The 19,096-nt window shown below is 49.0% G+C and overlaps 1 protein-coding gene across 1 annotated transcript in view; it reads right to left on the reverse strand.

The window, feature by feature from the left end:
* Window positions 1-19,096, reverse strand: part of AHCYL1 (adenosylhomocysteinase like 1) — a 444,591-nt gene that overhangs the window by 127,780 nt on the left and 297,715 nt on the right. Inside the window, exons 8-11 of the mRNA XM_069632975.1 lie at window positions 12,686-12,802; window positions 12,532-12,595; window positions 12,301-12,389; window positions 541-611 (exon numbers count right to left, since the gene is read on the reverse strand). Of these exons, the coding sequence (XP_069489076.1) occupies window positions 541-611; window positions 12,301-12,389; window positions 12,532-12,595; window positions 12,686-12,802 (341 nt within the window). The remainder of the gene's footprint in view (window positions 1-540; window positions 612-12,300; window positions 12,390-12,531; window positions 12,596-12,685; window positions 12,803-19,096) is intronic.

Below are 19,096 nucleotides of genomic sequence, written 5' to 3' on the forward strand. Positions count from 1 at the left end.
AAACGGGTGGCTAGTGGGGGCCCTAAATGACACGCCCAGCGGGGGGCGCGAGGGGAACATTCATCAGCAACAGTGGAAGGATCAGGAGGGTGCTCTGATGGGATGGGAAAGACAGGATGGGTAACAGAAGGAGCGCTCCGCACTGACACGGAGAAAAAAGAAGTGTCGTTTGCATTTAAAAAAGAATTTAGAAAGAAAAGCGGAAATGTACAGCCTATGGGAATGGAGGATGGAGTGACCTAGGCGCGCCAGAATGGACTGGGCCGTGCTTGGCAGCAGAAGGAGGTTTAGCTGGCGGACCGGTATCCTGCACACCACACACCTGTATGTCTTCTGCAAACATTTCCACTCTGCTGTATAGCGCACCCCCTCCTGCCCCGTCTCTCTGACATCCCCCCCCTTTGCGCAGAGAGTCCATGGTTCCTGTGATCCTGCCACCGCGTCTGCAAAGGGTCTAGTGGTGCTACTTGAACTGCCACACAGTATCAGCCCCCCCCACACACCCCCCGCCCCCCACTTTCAGACCCCAGGCCACTCTACCTGTGCAGGTGATGACTACATCCACCAGTCGGATGACCTCATTCAGTTTCACCACTCGGAACCCGTCCATGCTGCCAAGAGAAGAGAAGAGAAGAGAGAAGAAGGATTAACAGCAGCACACGGGGCACGGGTGCACGTGCAAGACGCCTGCCCATCGCTAGGAGGCCTCAAAGGGGGGAGAGCAAAACAGAACCCACCCCAAGCACCTGCGCGCAAAGAGAAGTCACATCTGCAGAGGCAGCAAGAAGGCAGAGGAAACGAGGCCACGTGCCAAGGGGCCAGGGGGTGCGAGATCGAGCTTCTGGGGCACCTTCGGCCACCCACACACTGGCCCACCGACCTCTGGCCCATCTCCAGATGCTTTCAATAAGATTGAGAAACATACCCCCTCAGCCCACTGAGCTTGGCCACTGTTCTCTTAATAAACCTCAGCAACATGGACCCCATTCTGGGCACAGCGCCCGTCCTGTCATCTCCAAGCTATTGCCGGGCACTGGCCTGGATGGATGACGAATGCCAATCCTTGCCCAGAGGCCGCATTGATGTGGGCAGCACTTGCACGCAAGGTGCCGCTATTCTGCTCAGGGTGGGGAACCTCGGTTAGCATATCCCCCCCAGGCGATCACAGACTCCGCTGAATCGGGGCTGCCCGCCCACGATCCATAACCCATGCTACTGTTCATGTGGTTCCGTCACATTTGAAATCTTAAAAATCGATTTTTTAATGAGCGGTACTGCTATTTTGATTGTAATACAAAAATAAATACTACACAATGTTTGATGTTGTTGAATGTTGTCTTCCAACATTGCAGAGGCATATAACGTCTTGTAACCGCTTTCAGTTTTGCACAGCAAATGCTTTCTTTTAATTGTGCCCTTGCCCTGCTCCCAGCAACAGGCTCATTTAAAGTGCAGACCATAAGTACATTGGCAGCAGAGAAGCAGCATTCCTGAGCATTCCTGAGCTGGCGCTACACACCCACAGGCTTAGAGCTGCAGAAAAAGACGGAGTGTCTATTAGACTTACTATCGGCATTCGGGTACCATCTATGCGATGTGCAACTCTCTGCCAGCGTTCAGGTACTCTATGGGAATCAGTGACACTCTGCCAGCGTTCAGGTACTCTATGGGAATCAGTGACACTCTGCCAGTGTCACAGATTCCCATAGAGTTCCTGAATGCTGGCAGAGTGTCACTGATTTACATAGAGTACCTGAATGCTGGCAGAGTGTCACAGGTTCCCATAGAGTACCTGAATGCTGACAGGGTGTCACTGATTCCCATAGAGTACCCTGAATGCTGGCAGAGTATCACTGATTCCCATAGAGTACCCGAATGCTGGCAGAGTGTCACTGATTCCCATAGAGTACCTGAATGCTGGCAGAGTGTCACTGATTCCCATAGAGTACCTGAATGCTGGCAGAGTGTCACTGATTCCCATTGAGTACCTGAACGCTGTCAGAGTGTCACAGGTTCCCATAGAGTACCTGAATGCTGGCAGAGTGTCATAGATTCCCATAGAGTACCTGAATGCTGGCAGAGTGTCACTGATTTACATAGAGTACCTGAATGCTGGCAGAGTGTCACAGGTTCCCATAGAGTACCTGAATGCTGGCAGGGTGTCACTGATTCCAATAGAGTACCCTGAATGCTGGCAGAGTGTAACTGATTCCCATAGAGTACCTGAATGCTGGCAGAGTGTCACTGATTCCCATAGAGTACCCGAATGCTGGCAGAGTGTCACTGATTCTCATAGAGTACCTGAATGCTGGCAGAGTGTCACTGATTCCCATAGAGTACCTGAATGCTGGCAGAGTGTCACTGATTCCCATAGAGTACCTGAATGCTGGCAGAGTGTAACTGATTCCATAGAGTACCTGAACGCTGGCATAGTGTCACAGATTCCCATAGAGTACCTGAATGCTGGCAGAGTGTCACTGATTCCCATGGAGTACCTGAATGCTGGCAGAGTGTCACCAATTTACATAGAGTACCTGAACGCTGGCAGAGTGTCACTGATTCCCATAGAGTACCTGAATGCTGGCAGGGTGTCACTGATTCCCCATGGAGTACCTGAATGCTGGCAGAGTGTCACTGATTTACATAGAGTACCTGAATGCTGGCAGAGTGTCACAGGTTCCCATAGAGTACCTGAATGCTGGCAGGGTGTCACTGATTCCCATAGAGTACCCTGAATGCTGGCAGAGTGTAACTGATTCCCATAGAGTACCTGAATGCTGGCAGAGTGTCACTGATTCCCATAGAGTACTCGAATGCTGGCAGAGTGTCACTGATTCCCATAGAGTACCTGAATGCTGGCAGAGTGTCACTGATTCCCATAGAGTACCTGAATGCTGGCAGAGTGTCACTGATTCCCATTGAGTACCTGAACGCTGTCAGAGTGTCACAGGTTCCCATAGAGTACCTGAATGCTGGCAGAGTGTCATAGATTCCCATAGAGTACCTGAATGCTGGCAGAGTGTCACTGATTTACATAGAGTACCTGAATGCTGGCAGAGTGTCACAGGTTCCCATAGAGTACCTGAATGCTGGCAGGGTGTCACTGATTCCCATAGAGTACCCTGAATGCTGGCAGAGTGTAACTGATTCCCATAGAGTACCTGAATGCTGGCAGAGTGTCACTGATTCCCATAGAGTACCCGAATGCTGGCAGAGTGTCACTGATTCCCATGAGAGTACCTGAATGCTGGCAGAGTGTCACTGATTCCCATAGAGTACCTGAATGCTGGCAGAGTGTAACTGATTCCATAGAGTACCTGAACGCTGGCATAGTGTCACAGATTCCCATAGAGTACCTGAATGCTGGCAGAGTGTCACTGATTCCCATGGAGTACCTGAATGCTGGCAGAGTGTCACCAATTTACATAGAGTACCTGAACGCTGGCAGAGTGTCACTGATTCCCATAGAGTACCTGAATGCTGGCAGGGTGTCACTGATTCCCCATAGAGTACCTGAATGCTGGCAGAGTGTCACTGATTCCCATAGAGTACCTGAATGCTGGCAGGGTGTCACTGATTCCCCATAGAGTACCTGAATGCTGGCAGAGTGTCACTGATTCCCATTGAGTACCTGAACGCTGGCAGAGTGTCACTGATTCCCATAGAGTACCTGAATGCTGGCAGAGTGTCACTGATTCCATAGAGTACCTGAACACTGGCAGAGTGTCACAGATTCCCATTGAGTACCTGAACGCTGGCAGAGTGTCGCTGATTCCCATAGATTACCTGAACGCTGGCAGAGTGTCACTGATTCCATAGAGTACCTGAACACTGGCAGAGTGTCACAGATTCCCATTGAGTACCTGAACGCTGGCAGAGTGTCACTGATTCCCATAGAGTACCTGAACGCTGTCAGAGTGTCACAGGTTCCCATAGAGTACCTGAACGCTGGCAGAGTGTCACTGATTCCCATAGAGTACCTGAATGCTGGCAGAGTGTCACTGATTCCATAGAGTACCTGAACACTGGCAGAGTGTCACAGATTCCCATAGAGTACCTGAATGCTGGCAGAGTGTCACTGATTCCCATAGAGTACCTGAATGCTGGCAGGGTGTCACTGATTCCCCATAGAGTACCTGAATGCTGGCAGAGTGTCACTGATTCCCATTGAGTACCTGAACGCTGCCAGAGTGTCACAGGTTCACATAGAGTACCTGAACGCTGGCAGAGTGTCACTGATTCCCATAGAGTACCTGAACACTGGCAGAGTGTCACTGATTCCATAGAGTACCTGAACACTGGCAGAGTGTCACAGATTCCCATAGAGTACCTGAATGCTGGCAGAGTGTCACTGATTCCCATAGAGTACCTGAATGCTGTCAGAGTGTCACTGATTCCATAGAGTACCTGAATGCTGGCAGAGTGTCACTGATTCCATAGAGTACCTGAACGCTGGCAGAGTGTCACAGATTCTCTATGGAATTAGTGACACTCTGCCAGTATTCAGGTACTCTATGGGAATCTGTGACACTCTGCCAGTGTTCAGGTACTCTATGGGAATCAGTGGCACCCTGCCAGCGTTCAGGTACTCTATGGGAACCTGTGACACCCTGACAGCGTTCAGGTACTCTATGGAAATCAGTGACACTCTGCCAGCATTCAGGTACTCTATGGGAATCAGTTACACTCTGCCAGCATTCAGGTACTCTATGGGAATCTGTGACACTCTGCCAGTGTTCAGGTACTCTATGGAATCAGTGACACTCTGCCAGCATTCAGGTACTCTATGGGAATCAGTGACACTCTGCCAGCATTCAGGTACTCTATGGGAACCTGTGACACTCTGCCAGCGTTCAGGTACTCTATGGGAATCAGTGACACTCTGCCAGAATTCAGATAACAAACATTTATCGGAGTGACAAGGGTACTCTTAGTCCATAGTCCCTTTTCCTCCATGCTCTTGGGAATGTCCTCGTCCCTGCCATCATTTTATTACTGTCGATTTATGTGCCAGGCTCTTCGGTCTGACTCTTGGGGTAGAGTTACCATGGTAGCTGGGAGCTACTGCCCGCCACATGATGCTGGGCACAAAAGCAGCGTGAGCAGCATCCCATGACTCATCCCAATATGCTTTTGTGAGTTGCATGGCGTGCTGGAGGAAGGAGTCGGACAAAGGGGTGGCGTGGTATAAACACTTCTTTATTAAACAATAAGCAAAAAGGCCTAACTCTCCCTATTCTAAAGGGTATTCCCTACGTAACTAAGTAAAACTCGGGTGCTCATCGTCAGGGTGGTTATCCAACTGTCCAAAACGACCTAACTCCAGCCTTACCACTATATAGACAAACGACATACAGCACATCAGAAGGACTCCCTTCTCCTAGTTCATTGCTATCCAGCTTGGTGATTGTGTTCAAGAGTCTTAACTAAGAGTTCATGTTCCGCAAGGATATAGAATACAAGGAGGATACCTCTCTCCTCCGGGTCCAACGGTTGAATGCCTTGACAATATATTTGCCAACAGTTGCCATAGTTTCTGAATCAACTTCTTCTTATTAAGCCTTGTACTTCTTAAAAGGTTTCTGTTCTGGCTTCCAAGTGAACACGCTGTGGTATATAACCAGGAGAAGGCCTCCCATCTACTGGTTCACTTGGATGTCTGGTAACCACTCTTATTAAGCCTCGAGCTCTCAGCAGGATTCTCTCACATTTAGTTTAAATCTTCCACATCCTCCTGGTTTCTGTGGTTCAATGACACTTTTACAAACTTCGCAACTGGTACTGGGACACGAGAGATCACTCTCGAGGTTTACTTCACTTTGATTGCCTTAGCCACATTCCATGAAACAAGGCAGATTACTCCAGAGGCTTTGGTTATCTTCACAACAGTTACTTAGACGAGGGTGATCACTCCTGATGCACTTCTGACTCACAATGTTACTCTTAGCACTTCTTCACCAACCACTGTAACGAGGGAGCTCCCTCCTGATGCTTTATCAGCTTCACAACAATTACTGAGACAAGGAAGATTACTCCCAATGCACTTGTCACCAGGGACGTCATTTCACCAAAATGCCAGGGGTAGCGGAAGTGACATCACACGGCTCTTGACCTCTGATGACATCACAGGAAGTGATGTAATTTTACCCTGCCCCAAGTGGCATTGCGGGAAGCGATGGCACATGACCTTCATATGCGTCTAACACTCGTGTTTCCAGGCGCTCTAATTTCAGCCACATATAAGAACCATGGCATAGAGGGAGGTGAGATTTGTCCACGATCACACATTTGAGGAATGTAATTTTCCAGATTCGATGTGGAGCCTATATGTAAAATACACATAATGCAGTACACGTCACAGGGTAACCGAAATCTCTAATGAATCTCTAATGCAGGCTACAGCTAGTGTATGAAACATCTATAGATCAATGGACATAGAAGTACTCGTTATCTGTGGCATTGATATGTTAAACAAGCCAAAAAAGCACTGACATGGGCAGGCGTGCGCATTCTGTTTACCCAGGAGCAAAATGTTGCACGAGCAAGGCCTGAAAACTAAATAATTGACCAGGATTTAGTATCACCAAAATTCCCTGGTTATAAATGTATTTTTGAGTCAGCTACCACTACGATAGAAGAAACCTATTGTGCGGGTGTAGGCTGCGGCCATCTGTCTCCGTGTGCATTTATCTTTAAGCTATGTGACAAGCAACCACATGCTGTCCCCCACAACCCAGTGCCGAACATAACACCTTAATGTCCTAGGCTTTGATACATGACTCTTCTTCAGTCTTTTTTAACGGGGTGAGGGTTGGGTGGTGTAAAGAGGGTGGGGCTGCACTTCCGTCAAGAGTGGGGCTCAATGCATCTACGATTTTCAGAGCTCTATGAGTGAGGTGCGTTATTTAATTACCCCCACAGGACCGGCCCGTGAATGTAGCTTCCACAAACCACAAATCCCTTTCCAAGGAGTTTGAGTGGGGAGGGGTGGGTCACTCCATGGCGCTCTCACTTGTGAGACTCTGTGTCCAACACTTATTTTCTTAAATCGTGTTGCACCAGAGCAGGGTCCTGGACAAGTTTGCAGCCCCTCTTAACCAGTCACATTACACTTGAATGCGTTCAAGGTGAACCGAGCCCAATCAGTGGCGTAGCACCACATTTGGGGGCCCCCCTGCGAGCCATGCTGAGGCCCCCAGCTCCTTAACAAATAACCAACCACAGGGCACGCCACATACCGGGCCAGCCCAACTACCACATGTGCGCAATGTCCATGATGATTATGCAGCTACTGGGGCATGCGTCAAGTGAAAGAAGTAAACATGTTTGTTAATCAAAGCTTAAATGTTTCACCTAGCATAGAAAGAAGGGGGCGGTGCCTGGTCCCAGTGGTGGCTGGTGAGTTGTTTTATTGGAGGGTGTAAATATTTGCCACCAATTTGCAATAGTAACTGAGCATAGCGAGGGGTTCCATGAACTAACGAAAACGGGTTTGGAGGGGTTAGAGGGTTTCTTCCTCCTCCCATTTGAACATGTTTTGAATAATGGGTTAAAATGGTGCATTACACAGCACACTCTCTGTGAAAAGTTGGGTAAAAGGCCAGGCAGTTTGCAATCATTTTTTTTAAGGTGTAGGGTAACTACATTTCCATGCTGGCTCCACCAACATATGCTAGTATTTCCATATCAGACCATACTCATGTTCGGTTTGAGGTGTTTTTATAGTATCATTACTGGCACTAGTAACAAAGCTAGCACTGCCAATATATGCCAGTACTCCTATGTAAGAAAATACTCCTGTTGGTTTGGCCATTAAAAGTGACATGTCACAATTAGAAAACATGTGCAAACTTGTTCCAATGTATGCCAGTCTAGACCCATAAGAGCACTTATCATCCTTGCTTCATCATAGAGGCTCAGTTAATAAAAAGGCATGCTACAGTAAGAAATATACAGGCCACTACACCAAAACCTCAGTCCAGCGAGGTAACACTACTTATCATGCTTGCTTTATCAAGGAGGACGAGTAATACATGTCATGCCACAGTAAGCAATGGCTAGACTGGCTGTACCAGAATGTACCAGAATGCCAGTCTAGCCAGGTAATGACACACGTGAACTTGGCTTTGCCCGAAAATACCAGTAAAACATGGAAAGTCACACACACGCATCGCCCACCCATACATCTTCATATATACACACACACACACACACACACACACACACACACACCTGACCCCCAATATAAGACCCTGCTTCTCACTGACATCACTCTTGCCACTTCTCGACCGCCACTGTAACAAGGGAGATCCCTCCTGATGCTTTGATCAGCTTCACAACAATGAATGAGACAAGGGAGATCCCTCTTGATGCTTTGATCGGCTTCACAACAATGAATGAGACAAGGGAGATTCCTCTTGATGCTTTTGTTATCCTCCCCCTTCTGGGTCTAAGGTGGTTAGCGTTACCTCTTTCTTTCTGGGACCACGTTGTCTGTTCTTCCTGGGACTTTGGGGCTGCTCTTCTGCATTCGTCGCCACTATTTCATTGCTTCTCTCTACCTGATTCGGTTCTGCAGGGCCTTTGTTTCAGCGGTATCAGCGTTGTTAAGGTACCTACCGATCCACCTCGCTGAGATTATGCCACCGTTCACTGGATTGCCACCGGCATTGGTTGGGCCTCCTTCTAGCTCCAGAGGCTTCTTCCGACCTGCCAGCCATTTCCTCTCAGTATTTAGTCAAAATATAGCTTTTGAAAAATCAATTAAAAAAAGATTGATTTCGAAAGACCGCTCTGTGACCGCACAGAGCCGTCTTTCTAAAGCGAACTCTCAGCCCCTGCGATGCACACGAGAGCGCGCAGGGGCTGACAGGCACAGCTCGACCGAGAGGAGTCACGGGAGGGCCAGGTGTGAGAGTGTGTGAGTGTGTGTCAGAAAACAAATGTTTGAGAAGGGCAAGGGCAGGTGGGAAATGCAATTGTTTTTGTGTTTGTGCGTGTATGCAGTGGGGGGCTGGGTGAGCAGGGCAGTAAAGTGCAAAGTGAGGTTTGGGGGGGTGAAACCCCCTGAATTAAAAAAAAAGAAACCCTCAGGCATGTACATTTTCGTCTTTATGAGGGCCGCACATAATCGGCTGAAATAAATCAGTCTTTTTTTATGTGCGACCTTCAAAAAGTGGAAAAATTACATAGAACCGCCCTCTTCCGAGTGCTCGTTTCTCCGTCTTCTGTCTTAGTGGCCGGGTTTACAGCTTCTCGGGCAGGTGCGTATTCACGCTGGCTTCTCTCTGGTTTCAGGCAGTTCTTTGATTGTTTTTATGGTAGGTAGCTGGGGTCTCCCCAGCGCAATGTCAAAGTCCCTTATCTGTATCGATGATGCACTCTTCAGGCCTCCTCCAGCCACCTCTTCTCAGTACTTTCGAAGTCACATGGAAGAGTAGTTTGCATAACCCCTGTGATCTTCTTCTTCACAGTATTTCCATAAGACAGTAAACTGGGTTTTATAGAAAGAAAAGGAGGAGTCTCTCAATAACATAGCGGCACTGTCAGGGGCTTTTCTTAAAGGTCTTAGGGATTTCGGGGACTCAAAGATAAGAGGGAAAGGGAGTCACCAAACCCCTGAGGGAAGTCTCTCCCTGTGAGGTCCTCCAGCTTTCACCACCCCTAGGAGGAATATCAGGTAGCGGTCTCCCCTCCCTAGCCTCACAGGTAAGAGCTCCCCCATGGCAAGAAGGGACGTGATCCCACGATTCAGCACAGTTGGTAGGCGCTTCTCACGAGAACCAGACCTATAACACTGTCCCATTAAGGGGGCATAATGTCTAGACGGATCTGCTGAATGCTCCACCCTACCCTGGCAGGTGCCATCCAAATTAGGCCTGTTGTAAAAGGAGTACAGAGTATAGGCAAGACGTTAGTCCTCAGAAAAATGGGCAATTGTTGGGGAGCTCTGCAGTGTGGAGAACCCTTTGAATGATGAGGGAAAGTGAGAAGAAACTTGTGCGATCCTCAGCGTGCCTCCATTCCCTGACGTTGTGGATTACTCACAATCATGGGAGGGCGACGAGGAATCTGCTGCACTGCAACACTCTATGCGCATGCATGTGCATCAGGATCCAGAATGCTGCCAGCACGCAATTAATTATTTATTTCATCATTTATAAAGCGCACGTAACCCAAGGGCATCAAGGCGCTAGTGCAGGAGTTACATTACAACGTCGAGAAGAGACATAGAGCAGCGTGTAAGGCAAATGGAGTGTCTGTATGACAAGTTCTAGAAGGATGCACCTCCTCTACACCCCTTTGGAGAATAACAGTGTTTTGAGATGCTTACGGAAAGCCCAGTAGGATTGCTCCGATCTTAGAGTCAGTGGGAGGGCATTCAAATTATTGGCGGCAATGGCCATGAAGCTCAGTCCATCTGATCTTCGTAGTCTAAATCTCTGGGTGGTAAGGCATTCATACCAGCTTAGTCTGTGGAGCAAAACATCAAGAGCAGCAGGGAAGCCACACACAGGACAGCGTTTGCCACTCCGGGATCGATCCATGAGAGGGAGAGAGAAAGACTGATATAGTCTGCAGTGTGGTATACTTAGATGGAGGGTAGATGGGGGAGGGCAGGTGGCACAGTAATATGGATTCAGACTAAAGTGGTAAAGACAGATTATCCTACACCATGCTTGAGGACACAGAGGGGAGGAATGGAGGCATTCTGAGATGCGGAGGGCCAGAGGAGGCAACGCTGAGGACAGAGAGGAGGATTGGAGGCACTCTGAGATGCGGAGGGCCAGAGGAGGCAACGCTGAGGACAAAGAGGAGGATTGGAGGCACTCTGAGATGAGGAGGGCCAGAGGAGGCAAATCTGAGGACAGAGAGGAGGGATGGAGGCACTCTGAGATGAGGAGGGGCAGAGGAGGCTAAGCTGAGGACAGAGAGGAGGATTGGAGGCACTCTGAGATGAGGCGGGCTAGAGGAGGCAAAGCTGAAGACAGAGAGGAGGAATGGAGGCACTCTGAGATGAGGAGGGCCAGAGGAGGCAAAGCTGAAGACAGAGAGAAGGAATGGAGGCACTCTGAGATGAGGAGGGCCAGAGGAGGCAAAGCTTGAGGACATAGAGAGGAGGATGGGGGACACTCTGAGATGAGGAGGGCCAGAGGAGGCAAATCTGAGGACAGAGAGGAGGGATGGAGGCACTCTGAGATGCGGAGAGCCAGAGGAGGCAAAGCTGAGGACAGAGAGGAGGATTGGAGGCACTCTGAGATGATGAGGGCCAGAGGAGGCAAAGCTGAGGACAGAGAGGAGGAATGGAGGCACTCTGAGGCGAGGAGGGCCAGAGGAGGCAAAGCTGAGGACAGAGAGGAGGAATGTAGGCACTCTGAGATGAGGAGGACCAGAGGAGGCAAAGCTGAGGACAGAGAGGAAGATTGGAGGCACTCTGAGATGCGGAGGGCCAGAGGAGGAAAAGCTGAAGACAGAGAGGAGGAATGGAGGCACTCTGAGATGAGGAGGGCCAGAGGAGGCAAAGCTGAGGACAGAGAGGAGGATGGGGGGCACTCTGAGATGCGGAGGGCCAGAGGAGGCAAAGCTGAGGACAGAGAGGAGGATGGGATTCACTCTGAGATGAGGAGGACCAGAGGAGGCAACGCCGAGGACAGAGAGGAGGATTGGAGGCACTCTGAGATGATGAGGGCCAGAGGAGGCAAAGCCGAGGACAGAGAGGAGGAATGGAGGCACTCTGAGATGAGGAGGGCCAGAGGAGGCAATGCTGAGGATAGAGAGGAGGAATGGAGGCACTCTGAGATGCGGAGGGCCGGAGGAGGCAAATCTGAGGACAGAGAGGAGGGATGGAGGCACTCTGAGATGCGGAGAGCCAGAGGAGGCAAAGCTGAGGACAGAGAGGAGGATTGGAGGCACTCTGAGATGAGGAGGGCCAGAGGAGGCAAAGCTGAGGACAGAGAGGAGGATTGGAGGCACTCTGAGATGAGGAGGGCCAGAGGAGGCTAAGCTGAGGACAGAGAGGAGGATTGTAGGCACTCTGAGATGAGGAGGGCCAGAGGAGGCAAAGCTGAAGACAGAGAGGAGGAATGGAGGCACTCTGAGATGAGGAGGGCCAGAGGAGGCAAAGCTGAAGACAGAGAGGAGGAATGGAGGCACTCTGAGATGAGGAGGGCCAGAGGAGGCAAAGCGATACACACCCTTCATTGCAGCAGACAGAGGGTACAGAGATGGTATATCCAGGAGTCTACCTTACTTCATCACAGCGAGATGGGCAGTACAGGAGGATAGCATTGTCAGTCTTACCACGCCTGTAAGGCACAGATGGGGTCGATTTCTGTGATACACACAACGGCTCCCAATGCTTTCAGAGCTGCACAGCACCCCTTTCCAACCTGCCGAGAAAATGTAAAAGTATCAGTGGGGAGATCCGATGTAAACTACTCAATGGAAACAAACAGAGCACTTCAGAGAGAAACATAATGAAACTGCAGCGAGAGTGAGAGGATGAAAGGCAGAGAAAGAGCAGAAACGCACCTCTCCATACCCGCAAATGACCACTTGCTTCCCGCCAAACATCACATCGGTGGTCCGCTTCAGCCTGGAGAAGACGAATATATAAGGGTGAAACGGAGCTTGCAACATCTGAATATAGCAAAGGTGCCCTAAAAGGGCCTCAGCCCACACTCACCCATCCAAAATGGACTCTCGGCAGCAGTACAGGTTATCAAACTTCTGTTTGGTGACTGAGTCGTTCACATTCATGGCAGGGACACAGAGTTTTCCAGCTTTCGACAGCTGATACAACCTACGGGGAGTAGTGAAGAGGCAATTCAGAGTCTGTCACTCTATAGGAGGGGTAGAAATATCCCACCAATCGGACAGCAGACGATTTGCACAATTAACAGCTAAGAAAGTAAAGAACTGCCCAAAGTCAAACTAAGAGAAGAAGCAGCCTTGGACCCAAAAAGCAGACCTAGGTCAGAGGAAAAGGAGAATTTCAAAGTGATTCAGACCTACTAATCTTTGCTCTCCCTCCTACATAGTCTGCAAGTTCTTCTGGAAGCAAGGCTCTGTTGTCTCGCTCTACCTGCTTCCCAAATGTTTAGGAATTGCCGGTATTGCGAGCGAGACAACAGAGCCGTACTTTCAAACATCAGAGTGAGATAAGAAGGAACTGCTGGCTTGCCCAAAACATATTAATAACAGAAGAAAAGGCCTTTCTGCCCAAAATCATATTATCATCAAAATAACAGCTGGGATCCAAACTGATGTCTAGTCGGTCTTTCGCTGGAGGGTTTGAACACAGATCTCCAGTATTGGTGTATTTTACAGATTGACATACTTTTGAATTGGTCTAACGCTTATCCTGGGAATCCCCAGAACGTTTAAAATCTCTTCAATATGGAAAGCCAACCTTTTCCTATTGTTTAACCATAGCCTACGTAAATAGATGCATGTCCTCTTGTGATCATTTGCACGCGCCTTCCAGCCACTCACCAACTGCTGCTGATTACCTCTTTTCCGAACCCACATATTCGCTATCAGATTTTTGCCACAGGTTAAGCCAAACATAGCCCCACCAGCAGCCTCCTTGGGAAGGAGGGCAGCCATTTGTGCACTGTGACCAAGTTCTCACTTTGAACCCGGGAACAAGCAGCAGAGTGGTGATAGGGGCTGAGTGCAACCCCAAGCTAGAGGATGATGGAATCTGAGGAGGTGAACAGGCGACCCGGCATCACCCATGCTGCCTTACTAGGGTGAGCGAGGAACTTGACACATGAGTTTACCTACGAACCCCATTAATAGCCATGGAGAAGGACTTCCCTATAAAGATCAGGCGGTTAGTCTTATCTGTCCTTACTAGATTCTAGAGAGGTTGTCCCTTCCAGTCACCCAAAGAATGCCACCTGGGATCAAAAAGCATGTATGCCGCTTTAAGGGATCCAGGCTGCAGGCCTTAAAAATGAAGAGACATTGTAAGGATTCAAGGTTATCCTCAACACTCATGCATGTCAAGGTGAAGTAGGATTTCTCATAGTGAGTCTAATGCATTGGATTCTCTCACCACAGCTTCTAGGGGAGAGGAGGGCAGTTGTAACATAGTCAAGCAAAGTTTGAAATCCAAATGGTGCCTGGCCTTACAATAACTTTAGGAGCAGACTCTATAAGACCACCTGACCCTAAGCACATGAGCCAATCCAATACCAAGCCAGCCCTCAACTCCCAGGTGCAGCAAGTTCTGCTAGACTCCACCTAAGGGAAAGGCAATCAGGATAAAAAAGCAGCCCTTGAAAGTGCCTCGGGGTGGGCTTCCCAGGTAGGTGCTGCTGTGGAGTGTTTACAGGAGAGAGGAGAGCTTGTTGGAGAGATAGATGCTTATTGGTCATGCAGGAGATTGGAGGAGGAGTTTTAAGGCTAGGAAAAGGGAGTTGTGCTGAGAAGGAGGTATCATGTCTACGGGGAGGTTGTCTAGTTGAAGGGGGTTGCAATCTCTGTGCTGGCAAAAGTCAACCCCATAGGAACAGCTAGAAAAGCAAAGTCCCAGAGAGAGGGGGAGATATTTGCCACAAACCTGAGCAGCAGGCTGGATCTGCAGGTTCCAGCGAGCCAGAGTTGTTCAGGGGAGACATTCATGGTGGCTGGAGGAACAAGTCAGTGAAACTTCCTCAAAGGGCTGGTGAGGGTGACTCCTGGGACAAAGCCACCGAAAAGAGAGGAGAGCAGTGGCCTGACCAATGGCCCAGAAGCCTGGGAGCAGTATTTTATGCTAAAGAGGTTTGGCAGGTACTTGGACCATTTGGAAGTAGCTCTATAACTGTGGCATGTGCTGAACATCCAGCAACGGAGCAACCCAAAGCAAACAGGCCTACTCGCGCAGGTTCAGGAGTCCCTGGAATTCCACAAGCCGAAGACAAAGATTCTGGTTTTACAGTGCATGATGGATCTGGCTTGGACGGGAGCTGGACGGGAGCCAAACAGAGATCCTTGTACGACAATGTTCTTCTCTGTGTTGACTATTCACTTGCTTTTTCCCTGGGAGGGAAGGGGGACAGCCCACATTTGGAGCAAAGAACCCATTCTTTAGAGCAAGGCTAGTCCCTTCCCTCACATTACGGCCTGACATTTGGAGGCACCACCTTGATACATTCTATTTTAGTCTGTCCACCAAACACCTCTTCTACGGTATTCTGTGTCAGAGTGCCAGTTCTGGAAACGCAGAGATAGGCTGATGTTCTACCTGCCCGTCAAAGCATCTAGAATTGACACACATGCTAGAGATCTAGACCCACAGGTAAGAAACATTTCAACTCATTATTCGGTCTTTTACAAATGCACATAACTTTGAAGATAGTTGATTATTTAATAATGGAAGCAATCCAGATGTACCTCAACACATTAAATAAGCATGTGTGGCACATTATTGTTTCCATATTTGGGATGGAGAGTAGGAGGCCTCTCATTGAAACACACTCCTCTGCACGGTCTGACCAGCCAGTGCATCCGCTTGCGCGGTCGTGTCCTGACAGTAGTGCTTACAGAACAAAGTATATTTCTCCTGGAGAAATGTATTTGCAAAGAAGTCGCAAGTTTGTAGTGTTGCCTCTAGTTGAATGAGAAGTTACACGTTTTGGTAACAGTCTTCTTGCTTTTCCAAAGGAGAACTTTAAACAATACACAATTCCGCTAGGTACGACTTGTTCTGAAATAGCTTGTCCTTTATTCTGAGTTGAATAAGACACAAAACAACTGATGAAAATGTCTGAGAGCCTTAGTCCTTTCTAAGTAGTCATTTTTCCATCTAGAGCAGGAAGAGCATTAGTAACCAGGCTCCAGTACTTGTAGTCACTGGCGAAGGGATGCTATGCTTCAGATGGAAGCCTGACACCACTGGAAGCACACAATGAGGGTTACTTCCCTACAATGTGCGCTGATGAAGTTTGCATCACCGACAACCTCTCTGCTCAAGTTACAGCTAGATTAAAATGCACCTCCAAAGATAGACATGTCAGAATTCAAGAGAACTATGTCTCAAATGGAGCACGGTCTGAGCACCCATAAACTTTGAAATGTCTGAGTTGGCAATTGCATATGGATTGTTGGGGCCAGGCTTGCATGCTCTGGCTAATGGTAGGGTTGTTCCCTTGAAACGGGAGCCAAGAAGGCACCTTCAGGCACAGATCCCGGTCGAGGCTGAGCTCTCGATCCTTGGCTCTAAAGAATGTGTGTGGTCGTTGGTGCAGTTATCTGCATTCTTGGAGCCCCGTGCTCACCATGAGTTGGTGGCCCACTTTCATGTCTGGGGCTCAGCCCTGTGCTGCCGAGACTAGTTTCCCATTCACGCAATACGCACATGCAGGCCCTTGAGTGAGTGAGGAGCTTCTGCTGACAGTAGTTGATACATTGTCCCGTTCCTACTGCGCTCAATGGTTTAGGCATCTCCTTTCCCCTGACAGACTTCCCATGCATGGGATGAATGCTGCCTCCTTTTCTGGAATTCTTGCTGGGCTCTATTATGGTGTGCTCACTCACCATGAGTGGCCAGGAGGACGCTCCCATGCCCGGCATCCTTGGCTTGCGCAGTTAGGGGTTGAAGTGCTCCCATACCTGTTCCTCTCCATATAGATTCGGGGTGTGCTGAGAATCCGCCCTTCTGTGCACCCCTATGGGGTATGGCTCTAGTTCTCTCGGGTCCCTTGCGCTGTCTATGACCCCTCATGCATGGATTGAACCCAAGGAGCCTGTTCCCTGCACGTACCTTCTTTCTTTGTCATGACAGACACCGCAATGAAGTCTCTGATTTCACAAGATGTTGTTGTCCCTATGGTCTCGTCCCCGGGCGCTAGCCTGCTGAGGAGAGGCCGTCCCAAAAAGCATCCAGGTCGCAACATGTGTGTTTGCCCTAAACATGCCGGGCAATAACTGCAGTTTGGCAGAAGCAAAACTTCCTGGGCAACCTGCACAGCACCGGAACCCGTTGGGCATAAGAGATATGTTTTTTCCACCAATTTTGAGAGCAACTCTACACAGTAGCCCCCGAGCTATCTGGAACTACAACCAAAAGAACCGAGGCTATAGCCCACTGACGCATTCCTCAATGACCTCCATTCTACATCACCACACCCTGATAGAGGGATTGTCACCTTTAACAAGAATATGCCACATCCCCTTCAGGTGTGCTTCAAGTGTCGAGAGTCAAGGCACCCTGTGCTGCAAACATTTCCACATTTCCACAGTCGCTACAGGACACAGAATGTAAACCCACTTGCAGAGCCGCGCTCACCAGATCTAAGTGAGAAATTAAGCCTTCCTGTATCACAGTGGTGTGGAATTCATTCAAGGCACAAGGCACGTATGTTGCTTTTAATACTCGGCTACCTTTGTGGTACACATTTGCCAAAAATACAATCCTCTCCTTGGAAGCAACCCCCCCCCCCCTCACTCTCACCAATTGCCTTTTTCACCTCACCATCTTCCTCCCACAGATATTCAGCACCCTCCTCTTTATTCACACCAACTCCCTCCTCAATGTCACCAAGCTCCTCCTTCAAAAGCGTGCTTATATTACCCCTGATCTCACCAACCTCTTCCAGATTTGATATTCAACCAGCTCCTCCTTCAAAATCTTGCCCATACCCCCTCAATCTCACCAAGTCCCTCCAGATATGATATTCAACCAGCTCCTCCTTCAAAATCTTGCCCATACCCCCTCAATCTCACCAAGTCCCTCCAGATATGATATTCAACCAGCTCCTCCTTCAAAATCTTGCCCATACCCCCTCAATCTCAACAAGTCCCTCCATATATGATATTCAACCAGCTCCTGCTTCAGAATCTTGCCCATCCCCCCTCAATCTCACCAAGTTCCTCCAGATATGATATTCAACCAGCTCCTCCTTCAAAATATTGCCCATACCCCCTCAATCTCACCAAGTTCCTCCAGATATGATATTCAACCAGCTCCTCCTTCAAAGGCTCGCCTATATCCCACTTGATCGGCCAAACCTCAAGATATTCACCAGGCTCCTTCTTAGTCACACCAGCCTTCTCTTTAATCTCTTCAGCTTCGTCCTTACTATCACCAAACCACTACTCCAGATCTTACTCAAGCTATCTCTAAAATTCACCCCAATCCTCATTACTCTCACAACCTTTTCCTTATTCTCACGCACCAACTCCTTAAATAGTCCAAGATTTTAGAGGGAAGTCTCTCCCCCTCTAGCCTCCAATCTCTTACCCTCCTGATTCCTTCTCCAAACTCATTTGTCCAACTCCTTCTATTTTACTCTGGCCAGCTCCTTTAGTAAACAATGACTTCCTACCTCCAAACAGCCATACCAACTATCTGAGCTTGGGACCTTTTATAATGAGGCCACCTTCCAGACCCTCTCTAGTGGAAGAGGATACAGGTGTGCTAGCTGGGATGGGTATTGGCTCTTGGGCTCCGCCTTGGGAATAGCATATAGCCATGATGTGGGACTTCTCTGCCCGCCACATCCTGGTCCTGCCTTCCAGGGGACTCAGGTGTGTTACTTCGGACAGCTGGGGTGAGGATTGGCTGGTACACCCCACCCCTGAGGATGGCTTCCAGTTTTTATGTGGGACTTGGTGATTACTAGTCCCTCCACTTGGGTGGTCTGATCTCTGGATGTCACTCCTTGATCCTGCCACAGGGTACACCCCCTTAGCTTATCTCTTCCAAACTGTATGAGAGTTGAGGGTTTGTGTGATGGCTGACTGACGGCTTGTTGAGTTTCCTGTGCCAATTCAGGCCCCCCTCTTCCCCTCTGCAGACTTGCATGGAATTTCTGTATCCATTTAAAAGGAGCCGAGTGTGCAGGCAGTGCCGGTTCTGCTGGGATGTCATTCCTCGACTTGTGTTGCCTCATACCATGTGACGGAGACTAAGTGGGGTTGACTAGTGGGTCCCCCATATACCTCAACTGGATCCCTCATCCATATCTTGGTGAGGTAACTAGTCTTTTTGGTCTCCATATTAGATGTCACCAGAACAAGGCTGGTGGCTTTGTCAAAGGCTTCAAGCGCAACACAATCCTTCTCGAATTAACTGCCACAAGAGCAAGGCATTTTAAGAAAACCT

Source organism: Ambystoma mexicanum, chromosome 13 (genome assembly GCF_040938575.1).
Source record: "Ambystoma mexicanum isolate Mex_15411 chromosome 13, UKY_AmexF1_1, whole genome shotgun sequence".
In the NCBI taxonomy this organism is placed as follows: Eukaryota; Metazoa; Chordata; class Amphibia; order Caudata; family Ambystomatidae; genus Ambystoma; species Ambystoma mexicanum.